Raw genomic sequence first — 20662 nt, forward strand, 5'->3', positions numbered from 1 at the left:
CCTGCTAATCGAGCCCTGGTAGTTGGGAAAGTGCCACACTTATCTTATATTTCAAGCATCTCCTCTGGCATCTTTTTCCTATATTATTGATCCACTTATTTTTCTGCTGTTCTTTTCGTCACAGTAGCTGTGTAAGTCTGAAAGCTAGCTCAACAGCCATTCTATTTTTAACATTTTCCTGGTAGCGTTGGCATTTATTGTTTTGAAAAGATACTCTCATTTTGTGCCCCCCATGCCAGGTTGGCTGGAGCTCTAGTTGGAGCTGCTTGGACTGTGAGTAGCATTTTGGGAGGCACGAATCTCTGTGGTGTCTACTCTCTATCTTTGCTCAGGCCTTGTTTCATATCAGAGTTTTAAGGTTTTTATAGTACACAGCGGTCTACTTTTCCTGTTAAATTTATCTCTGAACATTTTGGGCTAGTTATTACTGTTTTAAACATTTGTTGATGTGCCCTGTCCACTTAGTCGGTTACTGAGGAGGGTGTCGGACTCTACCTGTAACGAACTCTGTTTCTTGCATTTCTGTTGGTTTTTGCTGCTTATATTTTTACGCTCTGTTATCAGGCACAGAAATATTTAGAGTTATGACGTCCTTTTGATGAGTCAATTCCTGTGTTGTTGTCACCTGGGAACATGCCTTTCCCTGAAATATCTTTTGATTGATGTCAGTGCAGCTGCTCCAGCTCTCCTCCCATGGTGTGAGTGTGGCATGCCTTCCCATCCTGTGTTTCACCCAGTCTGGGCTTACGTGTCAAGGGGATACTTTTGTCAGATGAGTGGGCTTGACTTTCCTCTCTATTAGCCTCCTGCCTCCTGCCCCTTTGTTTTTATTCTGCTGTGGTGTCTTTGTGAGGAGCTGCAAGGGTCCTCATCCAGGCTCCTGTGTGTCCCAGAAAGGTCTCCTGGGCTCTGCTGGCTGCTTATCTCCCTCTAGTGGTGCTTCTTCTGTAGCTGGGTCTTGCAGCCGAGGATGGTGGGGTGTGTTGCATCCTTGCAGTGGCCCGGGGCTCTGCCAGCATCCTAAGGGGGCCTTTCTCTGTCTTCCTGGGGCCCAGATGCTTTCCTTTCTCAACCGTGCTGCATGGGCCAACCAGATTTGTTACCTCCATGCAAGCTATAATTTCCACCACCCTCAGGCAATCAAGGGGCAAACTTATGTGTGAAGAGGAGCTCATTGGGCCTCACTGACAGCTCTCCTGTGACATGTTCAGTGTTCTCTTTTGATAGATACCTGGTAAGGATGCAACATCCCGCTGACTGTCGGGGAGGTGTCTGTTCCTCCATCTGGAGTGGTCCCCACTGCTCACTTGGCTCCAGGGGAGATACAGGGAGAGTTGCAGGTGGTACTGGCCTGCACTGGGAGAATTCCAGAAACCTGTTTCATTCCTGCACTGCCCACTGTGGCCTCACAGTGATGCTCAGTGTGTTTCCTCTAGAAACTGCATTTGGAAATGTTGGCAGACCAACCACGGACAACAAAATACCACAGTGTCATCCTGCAGAACAAGGAATCCCTGAAGGACAAAGTCATCCTGGATGTTGGCTGTGGTACTGGCATCATCAGCCTGTTCTGTGCACACCATGCACGACCCAAGGCGGTGAGTAGGGTACAAAGTGATACCCCAGGTGGTATCTGAGTCTGATAGGTGCTGTCACCAGGTTGGCTGTAGGGTGACTCAGTGGTCCTGGTGTGTCCTTGTGAGTGAGGCCTAATGTCAGGCAGATGGGCAACAGTGATGGATGTACAGGTCACGGACAGTTAGGAGTGGCATGGGATAGGGTGGATGTGACTGAGTAAGTTGTGCTCTGGGGTGTGTTTTTTGAGCTGTTACTTCAATTAAATATAAGACGTATGTCCTGGAGTCAGTGTTTGTGCCTCCCTACCCTCCCTTCATGGCTCCTCCCCCCAGAGCCTGACACAGTATACGAGATGCTGGCTTAATGATGGAAGCTGCTGAGAATTTGCTGGCAGGACCAACCCCAGCGCCCTTTGTATGAGGGTGGTCTAATTGCCCCTCAGGCCACTGTGTTCTCAGACTGGCTGCTCTCCAGACAGTGGTCATATTTTCTGAGTGCAGGAGCAGCTGGGTGGGTAGTGGTTTTGTTACCTGCAGAGTGGGTGGGTGGCAGGGTTAGCAATTACAGCTTGCCTGGGCATCACCTGAGGGGGTGAGCTGTGGGCATTGGTCTGCACCACCCACTATTGTCCAACACTGTGCAACTTTCTGTGCTGACTGTGATCCAGAAGGAAGGTAGAGGACACGGGCCACGGCACGGGGTCAGGATGTGCACTGCTGAGCATGTTGCCACTGCAGGTATACGCTGTGGAGGCCAGTGAGATGGCACAGCACACGGGCCAGCTGGTCCTGCAGAACGGCTTTGCTGACACCATCACCGTGTTCCAGCAGAAGGTGGAGGATGTGGTACTGCCTGAGAAAGTAGATGTCCTGGTGTCTGAGTGGATGGGGACCTGCCTGCTGGTAAGGGCTGGCCTGTGCTGGCCAGGGGCAGTGGGTTTTGGAGCTTCTGGAACTAGACATTGTGGCCTGCCTCAGAGATCTTAAGAAATCATGATTAGCTTTGATTTTTCTCCTATGGTGAGGCATAATTGACTTCTTCTATGAACTCTGGGTCAGTGTCTTGGATTTTTAACTGATTGAAGAAAAATACCTGTGTAGGAAACTAAGTTGAAGTTAATGTCACTTTCTTATGAGTCATAGAAACTGCCTTGCCTGGGGGCTTGCAGTGGTCCAGAATGCACAGTAAGGTGGTTTCTCTAGTTAGGTCAGCAGTCTTTGGCTCCTGGCTCCTCACTTTAGGCTGCCCTGTGGTGCTTGGTAGCCGTGGTTAGTAGCTGTGAGACCTGGTGCTTGGCCTTGGAAGCCACCCACCCTGGTCTTGCTGGTGGGTCAGCTGGACTGTTGTGGTTATTTTCTAACACACACGGCACACTCCCTTGTCATGCACACTGCTAGCTTGGAAGAGAGTGACAGGTGGGTGAGAGCTCAGGCTTCCATTTGGAGAGACGGGTATTGTCAGTCAGAGACAGAAGTAATACAGGTGATAAACTGGGAGAAAACAGATCCCTCACAGCACAAGCTGATTAAAGTTCACATGGGTAAAGAGTTGTTTGTTTAAGTATAAAACTACTAAAAGTTTTTCTGATGTTAGGGTGAAAAAGATTGTTTGAAGAACAAAGCAAAAACTAAAAATATTTGATGAAAAACTACCATTTATAAATAAATTATCATAAGGTGAGTGAAACTATTCTATCATATAAGAATTGCAGCTTTTATGATACAAGGAGCTCCAGCAAGGCATGAAGGAAAGCAAGAGATGGGTGCCTCATGGGCAGTGGGGAGAGGGAGGGAAAGGCAATGAATGCCCCAGAGAACTGCAGGATACAGAAGTATGAGCCTCATGCCGTCATGAGAGAATTACATAAATATTTCTGCTTGGAGGAGTTGTCTGGGCAGTCATCTAACCAGTATTGTTGTTTGTGGGAAGATGTGCACCATTATGCGTGTTTTGGGTTATTGTAAATTGCTACAGCTTTTTGAGGTAAAATAGGGCAGAACATGTCAAAAAGCATTAAAAATGTTTAGTATATATGCTGCCAAAGTGAGCACAAAAAAAGTGTTAACCTTTTTTAAATGGAATTATTTTAAGAAAACTTTTTTAAAATTTATTTTAAAAATAGAAGGAAAACATTAACAGACATCCGTTTACAAAACAGCATAAGAACAATACATGCAGTACAGAGGTACAGACAAAGTGGTAGGAAGAGAGTGACAGGTGGGTCATTGGTTGTTGATATCTTCAAAGTGGTTTCTCAGGAAAACAAATAGAGACATGCAAGATTGATCAATTAATCATTAACTGTTCCTTTCAGTAAAGCAGTAGAAGTCAGTAGTACAACTATGTTAGCTATCCTGTATTTACATATATACATAATTTCCCTTTCTTTCTTTTCTCTGTTCCCTCACCCCAGTTGCTCTTTACTTTTGAGCATTTTCTTTTCGTTTCACAGTGTCTGTCATACCTCCTAATTTTTATTCACTCTTTCAGGTTTTTACACTAGTGAGACAATACGTTGCTTACACATGGAGGTCTGGTTTATTTCCCTTATGAGTATGGTCTGTAGTTGTGACCATTTACCTATAAAAGCCTGGAGTTTATCTTGCTTTATAGCTGAGTAATATTCCATTACCTAAGGCAACAGATTTTTACAGAACTTTATGTTTAAAAAAGTTCATGACAGCACCATTTTATTCAAGTAGAATATTGGAAACAGTGGAAACATTATGACAATCCATATGATCACTAAAATTATGTTTTAGAAAGATTTTTAATAATCTGAGCTAAGATATGAGGACATATTGGTGATTTTAAAGTACAAAGAGTATGTGCAGCACGGTTCCAGTTTGTTTCATTAAATTATATGCAGCAGTGACCTGGCTTACTTCTAGGTAGGATGGAGAGGGCTCACTCCCAGTGTCTTCCCCCGATTCAGCTGTGGGTCCTGGCCAGGCACAGGGAGAAAGGTTTTGTGGTAGCAATATCCTAGGGAAGAAGGCAAGAATTGAAGCACTGCTGAGCTGGTCTTGAGTTGGTCACTCCGCTCCCTTGGATCTCTATCTATACGAATTAAACAACATGCACAGAGTACACTGATTCCTTTGAAAACTGCAAACTACACTTTTCACCCAGATGAAATAGATAACCTTGGTGGTCCTGTAGCTAATGAGGATATTGCACTCATTAAAAACCTTCTGAAAGCAGGATTTCTAGGCCAGTAGTGGCAAACCTATGGCATACGTGTCATAGTGAACTGTTTATATCATTGAAAGCTGTGAAAGGTTCACCACCACTGTCTGAGGCTGATGTTACTGGTGGATTTTGCCAGTACATTTAAAGAACAAAGAGCACCAATTCTAAACTACATTAGATAATAGAAGAGGAGGGAGTATGTCTCAGCTTGTTTTGAGTTCAACATTGCCTTAATACCAAAACCAAAAAATTATTACAAAAATATGAAAACTACAGACCAATGAAAAATCCTCAAGAAAATATTATCAAATGTAATACAGCAATATGTTAAAAGAATAATAGAGTACAATAAGAGATTATCCTTGGAATGCATAGCTGGTTCAGAATTTGAAAACCAATCAGTGAAAACTACCATATTTACAGAGCAAAGAAGAAAACCACACAATTATATCAGTTAATACAGAAAAAAATTGACAGAATTCAGTATCAGTTCCATCTGGCAAACTAGGAATGGCAGGGAACTGTCCCAGCCTCATAAAATTCAGGTACAAAACCCTCCAACTGACTTCATACACAGCAGGGAAGTAATTGGTACTTCTTTCCAAAAGAGTAGGGCTAAGACACTGGTAACTACGTGGTCCATTCCTGTTCGGCATAGTACATGAACTCCAAACTTACACAAAAAGGAAGAAATAAACAGATTGTAAACAAAACCATCTTTAGGGGCTGGGGATTTAGCTCAGCAGCACAGCGCCTGCCTGACAAGCGCGAGGTCGTAAATTCAATTCCCGGTACTGGGAAAACAAACAAACAAAAAAACAACCAAAACCATCTTTATTCCCAGTTAATATGACTATCTTTATAGAAAATTTTAAATAGGGGGTTGGGGATTTAGCTCAGCGGCACAGCGCCTGCCTGGCAAGCGTGAGGTTGTGAGTTTAATTCTCGGTACTGGAAAAAAAATAAAAAAAATAAAAAAATAAAGAAGTTTTAAATAATCTACAAAAGTATTTCCTACAACTAATAAGTAAGATTAGCAAGTTTATAGAGTGAAAGATAATTGTAAAACATTGTGTCTTTATACCCTAAAAATTGGAATCTGAAATTAAAGGAATATCATTTACAGTAACTCCAGAGATATGAAATACAATGCTAAGAATCAGACAAAATGTATAGAAGAACTATATATGAGAACTGCAAGGTGCTGATACAGAAAGTCAGGAGATCTAGGGAATGGAGAGACACAATATGCTGGGCGTAGAAGTGGATGCCTGCTAAATCTGGCAAACATCCATTTTCAGGGTGATTGACAGTAAATTCCAGTCAAAAGTCAAGCAGGATTATTTTGGTGGATATAAGCAAGTTCATTCTGAAATTTGTGTGGAATGTTAAGGAACTAGAACAGCAATACAATTTTTTTGGGGTGTGTGTACCAGGAATCGAACTCAGGACGTTGCACTTACCAGGCAGGCACTTGTGCCACTGAGCTATATCTGCGGCCCAAGCAATACAATTAAAGAGAAAATAAGTTGGGGCCAGGCACACTGGCGCATGCTTATATTCCCAGCACTCAGGAGGCTGAAGCAGGAAGATCACTGTGAGTTTGAGGCCAGCCTCAGCTACATAGTATGCCAGGGCCTGCAAAAAATAAAGTTGGAAGAATTATTTACTTGATTTTAAAGCTACTGAGGACAGTGTGGCATTGATGAAGGGCTAGACACAAGTCAGTGGAACAGAATAGGGAAATAGATTTCTGCAGATGTGGTCAGTTGATTTTTAACAAAGGTACAAAATCAATTTAGTGGAGGAAGTTTTCAACAAAGTTTATTAAATTGTTGGCAACCATATCCAGAACCAAGAGGAACCATAACCTAAACTTCAGATCTCATACTAAATTTAAAATTGATCATAGACCTAAGTGTGTAAAATATAAGAAAGTATAAGAAAAAAGTCATTATGATCTGGAGCTAGGCAGAGTTTAGGTATGGCTCTGTTATGGCTTGTATCTAGATGTGCCCCCAAGGCTTTTTGGACATGGCTGGATAGGGTACATGAATATGGATTAAAGGTATGTGATAACTAAATTAGTCCATCAAGTAGTTTAGAATATGTTGTAGTCAGGGATTTACAGGGGGAAACAATTTAATACAGGGCATATAGTTTATGAGTGCAGAAAATCTGTCCACACACTAAAGACCAAAAGAATCCAGCTGAGGGCCTGGATCCAACATCAGTATCCTGCATGAGTCCAGCTGAAGACCTACAGCCCATAACAGTGCCCCTCCACAAGTCCAGCTGGAGACCAAGAGCCCATGACAATGTCTCATGCAGGACTACATCACGGATCTGTGCTGGGAAGACCCAAAAGTCAGTGGTAGAAACTAGAAAGTCTCTGCCAGTGGGATGAAGGATCTGTGCTAGCAGGCTGAGGGTTCTGCACTAGAGCCAGGAAGTGATGCTCAAAGTAAGAACCAGAGTTCCTCTGAAAAGTACCTCAGCCATTGTCAGCAACAGTGAGGTCCCAAGCTCCTCTGATGATGATAACAGCCAAGCTCATCAGGAAATCCAGTTTATCACCTAAATATATGGATCATATTTATCTATATGTTTAGCTGGTAAATTGGCAGGCTAAGATTATCCAAAGGCAGGCTAAGATTAAGCTCATCAAGCTTCTCCTGGAGACTGAGCAGTGCACCATCTTCCCCTCTGGAACCAGGAAGTAATGCTCAGAGTGAGGACCAGAGCTGCCCCAAACTGAATGAAAACCATTCTCAGTGGCAAGAAGGTCCCAAGCTCCTTCACTGATGAGAACAGTCAAGTTCATCAGGAAAGCCAGCATGATAAGCTCCTCCAAGAGAACCAACAGCTCCCTAACAGCTTCCTGCAGCCTCCCAACAGCTTCTGAACTTCTTCTCTAGTTCTTTTTATTCTGTTGGCAGCAATCCTCAGGTGGGCCTCCCACACCTAGTGCCATGTTGATTCAGTTCAGCTGGATGTTGCAACTCGATTTCCAGTTGTCAATCCACCACAGAACAGTTCTGGGTGTGGCTAATGGGAACATCTACCATGGGTGTGGGTTGTACCAACCTATAGGTTTGTAGCCTGAGTGGAATAAGAGGAAAAGGGAGCCTTGCTGCTGCTGCTGCTTTGTTGCTTCCTGCTTCCTGTCTGCCCTGCCATAGTCTGCTTTTCTTCTGCCATGCTGCTCTGCCATGTTGCCCTGCCAGGCCATCAGGTTTTGGAGCCAGTCAGTTATGGACTAAAACCTCTGTAGGGGCAGGGAGCGCCGGTCTTTGGACAGGCGGCTCCCTCCTGGCCTCGTAGTTCCCCGGAAGGAGGACTTCTGGCGCACAGGGAGCCACGGGTGGGGCGTGCCCGTCTTCCAGCTGGCTAGCTTCCTGCCTCGTAGGCCCCCGGAGGGAGGGCCCCCAGCACATGGGGAGCCACGCGGCAGCGAGCACTGTTGCGCGCCGGCCCTTAGGCCGGCCGCCACCGCTCAATTGAGATCTATCATGACACAGAGAAACAGTGACACAATTGGCCCACCATGCACCAACTGCAGATGCCCACCCACGGATGTGTGTGAATCATTCAAACTTTGAACAACCCCTGGGAATACATGCCATACAACTTGCCACTGTTGCTCCTGCCATTGAGAACCAGAAAGGTCCAGAGCCAGTGGAGGAGCAGCTGCTGAACAAGGACTCAGAGAACATGAGAATGCAGACTAAGCCCACGGAGTCAGAGGTCCAGTGGACTGGGATCATGAGAGCCGCTCGGAAGCTGTAAACCAGGAGGACCTTGCACAATACCTGCAGAGACTCATTGGAAGCCATTCTTCCCCTGACAGTACAGACTGTGGTGGAGCTTCGGAGAAGTCTGCAGCAGGATTCCTACTGCCTGTGCTTGACAGCTGGGGAGAGGACACTAACTGGTTGTGGGGTCCCAATGCGATGGGAGGCTGGAGAGAAAACGCTGCAAAAAATGGCTTTTGCCCCAGACGGCTCACTTGATTTTTGACAACCCTTAGGCTGTAACTACTCATTAGATCCTTCTTGTGTATCTCTCTTCCTGAGAAACCACTTTGAAGATACCACCATGGGGGCTGGGGATTTAGCTCAGCGGCAAAGCGCCTGCCTGGCAAGCGCAAGGTCGTGAGTTCGGTTCCTGGTACCGGAGAAAAACCAAAAAAAAAAAAAAGAAGAAGATACCACCATGTATTACAGCAGTCATTGATACTTTCCTACTAATCTATCCATAACTCTCTAATGTTTGTATTGTTCCTATCCTGTTTCATAAATGGATCCATGTTTATTAAAAAAAAATAATAAAACCTCTGTAAATGATAAACTATAAACCTTTCCTTCTTTAACTTTGCATGTCAGGTATTTTATCTCAGCAGTGAGAAAAGTAACTAAGACAGGCTGTGAAGCATGATCCAAATGTTTAGATAATAAATAGGATTTCATCAAAATTAAAATATTTTCCCTGCAGAAGTTCATGTTAAGAGAATGAAAAGGCAGGCTAAGATTAAGAGGAAATACTGCAAATCACACATCCGTTTTGTACCTTGAATATACAGAGAATTTTCAAAACTCAACAGGAGGAAAACAACCCAGGGAACAATGGGTAGATTTGAACGACCTCATCAGAGTGGATATACACTGGCAGACAATCATATGAAGAGAGTTTTAAGGGAAGTGCACCTTAAGACCATGGTGAGAAAATAACTGTTGAGGGGTGGCCAAAATGAGGAAGACAACAGCTGTACCAAGTGCTGGCAAAGATGTGGAGCAGCTAACCCTTGTGGATGCCTTTGGGAATCACTCTGGGCAGGTTTGGGCTCCTCCAGTGTGATGCAGCACTTGCTTTGTGACCCAGAGTCCCTTCCTGGGTGTTTACCCTGGAGAAGTGCAGGCAGTGTTCACATAGAAACTTGTATGGAATAACTGTAATTGCTCAAAAGCTGGAAACAGTCCAGGGGTCCTTCAGCATGTCAGTGGGTACACTGGCACATCCACGCAATGGAGAGAATCCTCAAAGCACACATTCGGGTGGATGAACCCAGGGTCCTTCCACTGAGTGAAAGAAACTTGTCTCAAAGGCTCCTTACCATGTGACTCCATTCACATGCTGTGCTCCAAAAGACAGTATTGCAGGGTGGAAACCTGATCAGAGGTTTCCAGAGCCTGGGTTGAGAAGGGACTGGCTATTGGGAGACTATTAAGGTAATGGGGTTGTGTATCCTGGCTGTGGTTGTGATATACAGATGGCCACAAGTGTCAGGCTGTATAATAAAGACGGTCAGCTTGCTGTATGGTAACAAAAACTAAAATTTTTAAGTTACATATAAGAATATGTGTTTCATGTGTGTATATTTGTAGCTGTGAAAAATACTTGGAGATAAATCAGGGTGATAACAGTGATTCCTTCTGGATGCTGAGTTTACTTGTGATTTTTATTTTTGTTCATTTCTGAATTTTCTAAATTTTTTATACTGAGCGTTTTATTCTACAATAAAAATCTGCTTAGTGTGTTTTTTTTTTTTTTTTTTTCTTGAGACAGGGTCTCACTATGTAGTTTAGGCTGATCTTGAATTTACTATGTAGTCCAGGCTGGCCTTGAACTCCCGGTGATCCTCCTGCCTCAGCCTCCTGAATGTGAGATTACAGTCAGGTACCACTATGCCTGGCTAAAATCTTTTTAAATTAATTAAGAAAAGCAGAATCCTGTTGTTTCCTTAGGTCTAAGGACCTCTAGCCTCAGTCTCACTCTCTTTTTTCCCCAGTTTGAAGTGAATGCTGGTCAGACTGGAAGTGTCTTCTGGGACAATGACCTTGGGGCTGAGGGTCCTCTGTCACAGAGATGACCCACTGTCTTGAGGGCGGAAGGTAGAATCCACCTGTGCCCCTGATTCTAGTGTGCAGGAAGGACCTCTGCTCACCTGCCTGATTTTCCAGGGCTTTAGGAAAGGTTTAGGTTTCAGGGTTGCCAAAATTCTGAAAATACCTTAGAACAAACTGAGCCCATGCAGCCCTGAGAGCCCTGGCTGTTAGATGCCCTTTAGTTCCCAGTCCAACAGGAGAGGATGCCTTGACACACATCTGTGATTCTAGTTGTGGGTGTAGAACAGACCCTCCCATCTCGCCAGCCTGGCCTTAGTAGTGTGAGGCTCAGACCAGTACTCCCAGGTGGGCTGTCACTTTGTGACCCTGGCTGGTGAACCCTGGTGACAAGTCTCCATGTGTCTCACCTCCCATGCAGTTTGAATTCATGATTGAGTCCATCTTGTATGCCCGGGACACATGGCTGAAGGAGGATGGGGTCATTTGGCCGACCACTGCCGCCCTGCACCTGGTGCCCTGCAGTGCTGACAAGGATTACCACAGCAAGGTCCTCTTCTGGGACAATGCCTACGAGTTCAACCTCAGTGCGCTCAAGTAGGTGTGCATTGTGCGTTGCCACCCCGGGTTACTGGCAGGGAGGGAGTTGCTGGGCCAATCACACTGGGCTGACAGCCTTCCTGAACACTGCCTCTGTGCTGCACACACCCGTGCCTTCTCAGGGGTCATCCTGGTAATTCCCCGGGAAACATAGTTGTTGTAGAAAAACTGTCCTTTATTCACCTAGCGGTCCAGGACAACTGTGAGAACCTTGCTGGGATTTTGTGCTGTTTCCTTCTCTGCTCTGGGCCCTGGCCACACCATTTTGGATCTGTGAGATGGCCACTGGGGAGGTCATGTAGCACACTCTGCTCCTGAGGGAGATGGCGGAGGGGCAAGAGCTTGGGGAAGAAAGCCCCACCTTCAGAATTGGGCTCTCCTGAGTTATTCTAAACTCACCCTGCACCCAAGAACTTTGCACATTGCTTTTTGAGATGAGTTTGGAATTGAGATGTCTTCAAGTTAAGTTCTCAAATATAATGGGAAAAAAGTTATGTTTAAAAATTAGGCTTTCAAAAATGTACGAGTTTTAAAAATGTGTTTGTTCCCACTGAGAGCTGTAAGCACCCCTGACATACACACACACTATAGTACTGGGAATTGAACCCAGGGTCTTTGTACTGAGCTACATAACCAGGGTTTTAAATTTCTTATTTTGAGGCAGGTTCTCACTAAGTTGCCTGGGCTGGGTTTGAATTTGTGATCCTCCTGCTTCAGCCTTCCAATCCCAAAGTACCAGGATTATAGGAGTGTGCCACCAGGCCTAGCTGAAAGCTATAAATCTTTAATGAGTGTAAGAAAATATGTTGGTGGTTCACAGTGTTTTGCACAGAAAGCAATACTCGGAAATAATTGCCTTTCTGGTTTTCAACACACAGACACACTTTCAGGGTTGAACCTTAGGTTCCAACTAGGTGATTCGCTGCTGAGCTTGTCTTACTGAGTGTAGCCTCTGTTGGGAAGAGGGTGATGAGAGGGTGCTGTGGACGTGAGGGAATGGCCTCATTCACCAGAAAGAACTGTTGCTCATACAGGGGTTCAGACTGGCCCATCCAGAATGTCAGGAGACCAACTTTCAAGGATTGGCTGATGGGCTAGGGGCCAGTTCATATTACCCCATTGCTGGTGTCATAGTTTCTCAGTCCTTGTGTCATAGATCTGGAATCTTTATGGGTGGGGATGGTTTTGTTACTAGGTGACCACAGGTGTCAGATACAGGACAAGGGCTGGATACTTCTGGGCATAGTTGGATGTGCCTGCAGATCCTCCATCTTGGTGTCCTCAATCTTGAATGGGGTCAGAATATGTAAAATAAGGGTTAATCAGCCTTGTTTTGGGCCAGAGATATAGCTCAGTGGCACAAGGGCCTGCTTGGTAAGTGCAAGGTCGTAAGTTCGAATCCTTTTTTTTTTTTTTTTGGTACCGGGAATTGAACTCAGGACCTTGCACTTGCTAAGCAGGCGCTTATGCCACTAAGCTATATCCCTGGCCTCTGAGTTTGATTCCTGGTACGAAAAAAAAAAAAAAACACTTCAGCCTTGTTTTGCCAACTTTTAGACAAACACCCCTGAGTGATTATCTATATGCAGAGCTAAGAAGATACTTGCCTCAAGATTTATAATAGCAAAGGATAAAAGGTCAGTCTTCGTTCTGCTCTTAGTTACCTATTGGGCAACTATAGGCCCTAGTGAAGAGTTATGGTTCATAGCAAAAGTGGCTTTTAAATCCCTGGCTGTCTCAGGACAAACCACAAATCCTGTTTTTTATGGGCAGCAGGTAAAGGCCCAGGATTCTGTTTCTCCATCCCTGAGGTAATCCCTATGTTGTAGTTCCTGTAAAAAATAAAATGACTGTGTTTACCTGCTTCAGAGGGAAGTGGGTGCCTGTTCCATTTAGTTTGTTTTGAGACTGTGAGGTTTTTCCAACCCCTCACCAGTACCCTGAACTTTTTATTAGCCTAGAGATGTTATATTCTCTTGATCTGAAGTTTGAAGCTACAAGCTTGTAGGGATCATATCTATAGTTAATGATTTAAAAAGGGAAGAAAAATCACATCTTTAGTTTTCAAGTACCTCCCAGCTGCTTGTCTCTAGCCTGCTTAAGTCAGCACAGTGGTACTTTGGTACTTGGGAGGCACATTGCATACCAAACCAACAAAGTGTATCAGGACAAAAGTTTTGTGCTAAAATTAGTCACATACCAAATTCGATGAGTTTCAAAGCACTGGAGTATCAAGGTATGACTATATAAGAAAGCTCTGGTTCCTTAGGTGAGGGCCAGATTAGCCTGGGCTCCTGTTGATACTTGTAGGTGGGGAGTTGGGGCAAAGCCTGGAGTTTCTGGAACAATTTTAATTGAAAAATTAAGAAATAAAAGAAAAAAATACAAGGGTATAAAATCTTCTCCAGTTAATGTATGGAACCATTGTTCCCTTAGTCAGAATCTCAGAGGGAGTAGAGGGGAAGGTGGTTGGATATTTCATCTGGGAGGATGTGGGAAGGGAACTTGGCTGCCAGGTGTTAAAATCTTCGAGGGGCTGGAGTAATTGTGCACTGCCTTGCCAGAAACAGACCAGCAGGACAGGGCAGAAAGCATGGAGCAGAGTATTTTAAGAAGTGGCTTACAAATCAGGAGGGTAAGGATGGGTTTGATGGAATTTGTGTGCTAGAAATCAGCAAAAAACAACTATAAGACAATAAGTAGGAGCAATACTTGCAGACAGATCTTAGAATCTATTAGGAAAAGATGAATATCCATACTGGGTTATAGGCAAATCACTTGAATAGCCAAGTCACAGAAATGAGTGAAATTACTGATAAATACTTGAAAAATTAGAATTTTTAAAAGACTGTTTTTAATAATTAAAATAAATGCTATTTTTGCCTACTAGACAAGCAAAGAATAAATTAAAATACAGCATGTATTTGTCTGGCAGCAGCTGCCTGCACACCCAGCAGTGCTTGCGGGGCAGATGGACGTTGTCTCTCCAGAGCTGCAGAGTGAGGGCCTAGGGCCTCAGACCCACACCACTCCCCGTGCTGCTGGTTGGAGTGTATGGAAGACTTATTAGCACAAGCAGCTATCCTACAGATGTATGTAACTTGCTGCACAGCACCTCATGCGTATCTAGTGCTGTTTTTTAAAAAAAATGGTTATCTAGGAGGATAATGGTACATTTGTAATCATAGTTAATTGGCCCAGGAGGTGTGACAATTACCAAAAATGAGTACCAGTTGTTTTAGCTGGAAAGGGTAGCAAGTCACAAAGCAGTCAACACCAAGTTCTAGGTTGTGGATTGAGCACCAAATGAATGACAGGCACTGGCATAAAATGTGACAAGTTTGACCAGTTTCAAAGCAGTTGAGTACCAAGGTGTGACGTTATGTATTAGGAATGGTTTAAGATGTAGTAAAATTGGCAGGACAAACTATTTTTATAAAATGACTTTTTTTTTTGCATAAGTAAGTGTATGCTAATGTGTATGGGGAGAAAAACCAGTGTATCAAAACATTCAAAGCAAGAGGATGAGTAGTTGAAGATATTTCTTTACACTTGTCTGTATTTTCCAGTTTTCTAAACATTCATTATTATTTTTATCATGAGAAATATAATCAGAAATATGTAATGTTTGTGAAAACATTGGCAGTGCTTGCTATTCCAGAAGTTACTGCTGTGCTGAGTGTTAAAAGATTTTTGTGGCAAATGGTTTTGTGGGCAACACAAGTAGAAAGGCATGAAAGGCAACAAGATTTGTCAGACCTGCATGGTGGACCCAGTGTCCATCTCAGCACAGGCGTCTGTGTATCACATTCATTAAGAGAAGCTGGCAGCCAGAGTTGCTTCTGTATGTGGATGTCATAGGAAATCCACAAGAAGTGCTTCAGAAAAAAGAGATTCAAAAGCAAAAGAAAGCACACTGAACACTAACCCTGGGTGTCATGTGGTGAAGGCTGGCATCCTGTGCTCAGATCCCTGGATAGGACATGAAAGGGAGGTCCTGGTGACAAGTGAGGCTCAGGTAGGCCCTGGGGCAACAGCTTTTCCTCTAGGCAGGTCCCACAGGGTAGATCCCTTGGGGCAAGACCTCTAGGGCAGGTTCCTAGGGCTGCCCTGAGCCCACGCACCAGACTTGGTGAGCCTTCTGCTGCTGTTGGCTTGTGAGCTCTTGCTTCTGTCAGATGTGTTTCAAAGCAAGATCTCTGTGATGACCTTGAGCCCTTCCTTTGCCCTTTTCCCTCAGATCTTTAGCAATCAAGGAGTTTTTTTCAAAGCCCAAGTATAATCACATTCTGAAGCCAGAAGACTGTCTCTCTGAGCCCTGCACCATACTGCAGTTGGACATGAGAACCGTGCAGATCTCTGATGTAGAGGTGAGGAGAGGCGACTGCTCTCTCGCTGCCAGTGACACTTGGCATGTGCCTGGCTCATCAAAGGCCTTCAGCCAGTGTGGGGTATTGGTGACTGTTTTACCAAACAAAAGAGTGAATTTATACACTATTTACTATTGAATTTTCCAGTTTTTCCTTTTTTGTGTTTCATTTTGATTTTCAATTTTTTACATCATGTTCTTTATAGTTAATCTCTAGCATCTTCAGTTATTTTTAGGTGTTTAATATCCTTGGCATCGTCAAAATCCCTTAAGTTATATTCTGTGTGTTCTGGTACTGTATTTGAATTAAAAATTCTTTCAAGGGTTTTTAATTACCATTGATAAAATTCCTGATGTATTTCCTGTGTGACTCACACATTGGATTGGCTGGCCTGGCGGGTCTTCAGGGTCCCAGGTAGGGTCCGTGCTGAGCAGGCAGCCTCCATAGTGCGGGCAGGACTTTGGGGCATTGGGAGTGGAGCCTGAACTAGGCTTATGCATTGGAACCTGAACTGTGTGTAGGGACTCTGGTGTTTGGGCCATGGCTGTGAACCCTCTGGGTTGGGTTGGAGTTGTGGTTAGGGTTGGGAATGAACTTGGGCTGGGACTTGCCATTGGGGTTGTGTTGTATGTGGGTTGTGGTTGCAGTTAGGTTGAGTTGGGATTGGGTAGGGTTGGGTTGTGGTTAGTGTTGGGGTTGGTATTGTATTTGGGCCTGATCTGCAAACTATGTGGTTTGAGCTGGCTTAAGGTCAGGTTTAGGGATGGGTTTGGGTTGCATTTGGGGGTTGGATTGTAGTTGAGATTGTGTTTGGGGCTGGTCTATGAATCCTGTGCGTTGAGGTCTAGGTTGGACTAGGCCTGGGGTTCTGGTTGGAGCAGGCTGCATGGCCCCAAACACTGTCTTGTGCTTGGTGCAGACCATGCGTGGGGAGCTGCACTTCGACATCCAGAAGTCCGGGACCCTGCATGGCTTCACAGCTTGGTTCAGTGTGCACTTCCAGAGCTTGGAGGAGGGCCAGCCACAGGAGATGCTCAGCACTGGCCCACTGCACCCGTGAGTGCCTATGGGAGTATGTGGGGGTATGTGCACCAGGAAGGTGCATAGAGCACGGACCAGCCTGGTCCCCTTTGCCACTGCCTCGAGTATCACCCTTGCCGCAGAAGCGAACCCCTTGGCCTCCCATGACAGAAGCGAACCCCTTGGCCTCCCATGGCAGAAGCACACAGAATTGAGGGACTACCCAGAATTCCCTGGTTTTTCAGCCATGCACAGCAGTGTACACTGCCTTCAGGTACCACTCCAGGAGGGAGTGGTAGCACGGGTCTTGCTGCCTTCCAGCCTCTCCTTACCTAGCATAGGCAGCAGATGGGAAATCAGGTGGATGTTGGGTTTCTGGGCAGTTGCCCTCAAGGTGATGCATTCAGGGAGGAGAGGAAGAGCAAGGATGTTTGGGCAGAGAACAGACAGGGTCCCAGGCCAGCCTATGAATAGTGCTGGGCATGTGGGCCTCAGGCTCAAAGAGCTTAAGTGTTTCCTACCTCCTTGAGAGAATCCTGCAGTAATCCCTCAGGATTACAGCTCTCCTGTTCACACTAACTTCACCTCACACAAATGACAATTTGGGACTTGGTGTAGTCAGTGTATGTCATTCTTTTATGGCTGTGAGTAACCCTGGCATTAGCAGCTGGGGGACAGCAGAGTGACTCTGGGTGTGCAGCCGTCATCCAGTGGGGGTTTGAGCACCTGTGCCTCCTGTCCAGTGGGCTTCCTGGATGTACCTCCTTACCTCTGGGAACCTCAGAGGTCTCTGGAGGAATGTCCTTACCACTATCTGTTGTAGCTTTGAGCCACAGTGGTTCATAAAGACCATTTAGGGTTGGAAATCTGTCCTCTTTGTTATACTGAGAAGTCAAGCTCTGTGTCCCCAGGCTCCTGAGGAGGGTGTAAGACATTGGGGCTGGGTCACCTGGCAGGTGAGGCTTGCAGGTAACCCACATCCTGTGTTGCAGCACCACACACTGGAAACAGACCTTATTTATGATGGATGACCCAGTCCCAGTCCACAAGGGAGATGTGGTCACAGGTTCCGTTGTGTTGCAAAGAAACCCAGTATGGAGAAGGCACATGTCAGTTACTCTGAGCTGGGCTGTGACTTCCAGACAAGACCCGACATCTCAAAAAGTAAGATATTTAGTTTTAAAATTATGTGTTGAGGATGCTGTCCTCATAAAAACAGCTCTGGGTGGTGATAACTATGGCAAAGGTTTTGTTCGCACTTGGGAGGGTGCCTGCCATTTTGTACCATTTTATTTAATCCTCACACAAGAAGTGGATGCTCTTACCATCTTCATTTCTCCTTTTCCAGCATGGAAAGTGGAAGGTTCAGGATGGGAAGTCATTTCTTTAGGTGACGCAGACAGTGAGAGGCGAGACACACACAGGTGCTGGCGGGCACCTTTCACAAGGCACCTTTCTCATACCCCGCAGTTGGTCTGGACATGTGCTGGAGGCTGAGTGGCCTCTGTCTTCACATGTGAGGTGGTGGAAGCGGGCAGCTCTGCCTGGAATAGGGTGTTGGGGGCTGCTGGAAGTACTCTCAGGCCTCAGGTTTCAGGGGCTCATGGAAAATAAAGAAGAAGAGTCTTATGATTTCCTTTACTTTTTAATAACGGATTTCTAATAATTTCATACTCAAAGTTTAAATGTTTGTTGTTTAAAAAATACCCACACCTGAATGCTATCCCCTTGTCCAGTGTTAAATTATTATTTGTTCTCTTTTACCTCTTCCAGGTTGGAGAGAAAGTCTTTCCAATCTGGAGATGACAGTTGATGAGCTGCTTAGGAAGCAGGGATGAGGGATGAGGATGCATCTGGCTGCCAGCACACCCACACTGGGAAGTCCATGCCTGTTTGTGCCACCCTGACCCCTTTCCAGCCTGGCAGGTGACATCAGGACCCTGCACAGGCAGGAGCCCCTGTTGCTATTGCCCAGTGTTGTCCCTCTAGAGTAGGCTGTGTCCCCCGGGTGTCTGCTCTGTGCTGCCCACACTGCGGCCTGCAGGTGGTTGTGGCTCAGTGTCCTAGCTACGTGTAGTTCTAGGCTCCTCAGACACGTGCATGCAGCTGTGTAGCCTGTGGCCGTGACATTCACGCATCATGTGTCGGTGGTATCCATGCTGCCCTTGACTTAGCCCCTCCATGTGCAGGACATGGGGCTATGGAGCAGGGTGGTGGGCGTGGGGGCTACAGTGCTGCTGTGGCTCTGCATGAGAGCTGGAGCTGGCAGTGCATGTGAGGGTCTGCATGGGATGGCTCTGTGTGTAGGTATCTTCCAGGTAAATTATGTGTTGGACATAGTACATGCTCAATAAATATTTTTAAATGAACTAATGCTATATAATCCTATTTCTATGCATGTGGACTTTTTTATCACAAACATGGAAGGTTTTGCTCTGTAATCTTTTCTTGGTATTACAAAGAAATATACATGGCAGTATTTCTATGTCTACAATTTGCTTTTGTATCATTTTGCAAAATTTTGTTAAAATGTACAGTATATACTGAAAGCCCGTCAAATCATGAATATATAGAGAGGTGAAATCTCACAAAGTGCACATGCACATACCCAGCACTCAGGCCAAATATGACAACACACAGAGTTCTTCAGGTGCTCCTCAGGTGGTGCCCCTCAAAGGTAGTTGCTAACTTGTGACCTGCAGCTCACTCTTCCCTTCCTGAATGGTACACAAAGGAAACAGCATACTTTGTTTTTCTGTGCTACCATCTCGGGCTGGGATTCTCCTGGTACCTGGCCAGCTTCCGGGGCAAGTGTCCTGGTTCAGATCTGGTGGGAGAGCTCCACAGCCTTGGGATTGCCTTTCACTTGCGCACTCATTTCTTTGGACAAATACTTCTTATGCTTTACGTGCTCAGTGTGTGATGTGCACTGGGGATGTGGTGGCAAAAAGAAACGTCATCTGTGTAGACAGGTAAAACATGGGTTAAGACATTTGACCACTGTCCTGACCATTCTCTTGAACATTAGTCAATCTCTGGATGTTGGTGTGAAGGGAGTTATGTTAAGCTGGGTTAAGGTGAGTTGGCTGGGTGGGCATGTCCATTTTTGTAGACTCATCTTCAGCCTGGAGGGTTGGATTCAGCCAAGGCCTAAGTATGATTTGCCTGCCGAGAACTTGATTACTTGGTCAGCATCCTTCCTCACCCCATGGACTCTTGTTTTATAGATTGAGAGGACCCAGAAATAGAAACATGCCACAGTCATGGTCAGATAGTTTCCCTCGGGCCTGCCAGGGAGAGGTATGTGTGGGTTTAGAAGGAAAGGGCCCCAAGACTGCATGGAAATGGAAAGCTCCCCCTCGTCTGCTTCCTGCCTAGAGTCTGGCACTGTCTGGAGAGCTCAGTGCCCACCTCTGTGAGCTGCTGAGCTCTGGAATCACAAGCAGCTGAAACCATGGAACATTCTCTGCTATGATGCCTGGGAAAGCCACACAGACCCATTCAGAGCCTGTCAGATCCAGGAGGGAAGGCTGGGAGGGAACCTTCCCAAGGCCTTGGCATTACCCAGCAGTCTGGGGCCCAAACCCGTTCAGTTGCTGCCCCCCACTTCATGGACCACACATCCTGATGACTGGATCCCACACACCTGGCCCTGTGCTAGGTGCTGGGGAGGGGAGACAGAAGGCATCCACCCTGCCCTGGAGGAGTTCAGACTAAAAGAACTTAAATCATAAAAAACATCGATCAAGCCCAGTGGAGGGACAGAGGGGCTACACAACAAGCTCAATTTTTGCTCTGTTTTGATTTTTGTAGTACTGAGTATTGGACCCAGGTAGCACTGACTACATCCCCAGCTCTTTGTAAGCCTTGAGATAAGCTCATGCAGAAGTTGCCCAAGTTAGGCTTGAACTGTGATCCTCCTGCCTTAGCCTTGCAGAATGCTGGAATTATAGGTGTGTGCCATTATACCCAGCCCAAGCTGCAAGTTTGAGTTGGAACAAGAATGACTCAGGATGGATTCTTTTTCATTCGTCCACTGCATGGATTGGTACAAGGGTG

General features: G+C 45.5%; 1 protein-coding gene across 1 annotated transcript in view; it reads left to right on the forward strand.

Annotated features, from left to right (window-relative positions):
* Prmt2 (protein arginine methyltransferase 2) overlaps positions 1–18981 on the forward strand; it is a 28028-nt gene extending 9047 nt beyond the window's left edge. Inside the window, 8 exon segments of the mRNA XM_013505814.1 lie at positions 1437–1598; positions 2316–2480; positions 11035–11210; positions 15454–15583; positions 16503–16639; positions 17596–17660; positions 17663–17767; positions 18377–18981. Coding sequence (XP_013361268.1) covers positions 1437–1598; positions 2316–2480; positions 11035–11210; positions 15454–15583; positions 16503–16639; positions 17596–17660; positions 17663–17767; positions 18377–18441 — 1005 coding nt within the window. The 3' untranslated portion in view covers positions 18442–18981.
* The last annotated feature ends 1681 nt before the right edge of the window (positions 18982–20662 follow it).

The sequence above is a fragment of the Chinchilla lanigera genome, unplaced genomic scaffold (genome assembly GCF_000276665.1).
Source record: "Chinchilla lanigera isolate Chin_1 unplaced genomic scaffold, ChiLan1.0 scaffold00006, whole genome shotgun sequence".
Lineage (NCBI taxonomy): Eukaryota > Metazoa > Chordata > Mammalia > Rodentia > Chinchillidae > Chinchilla > Chinchilla lanigera.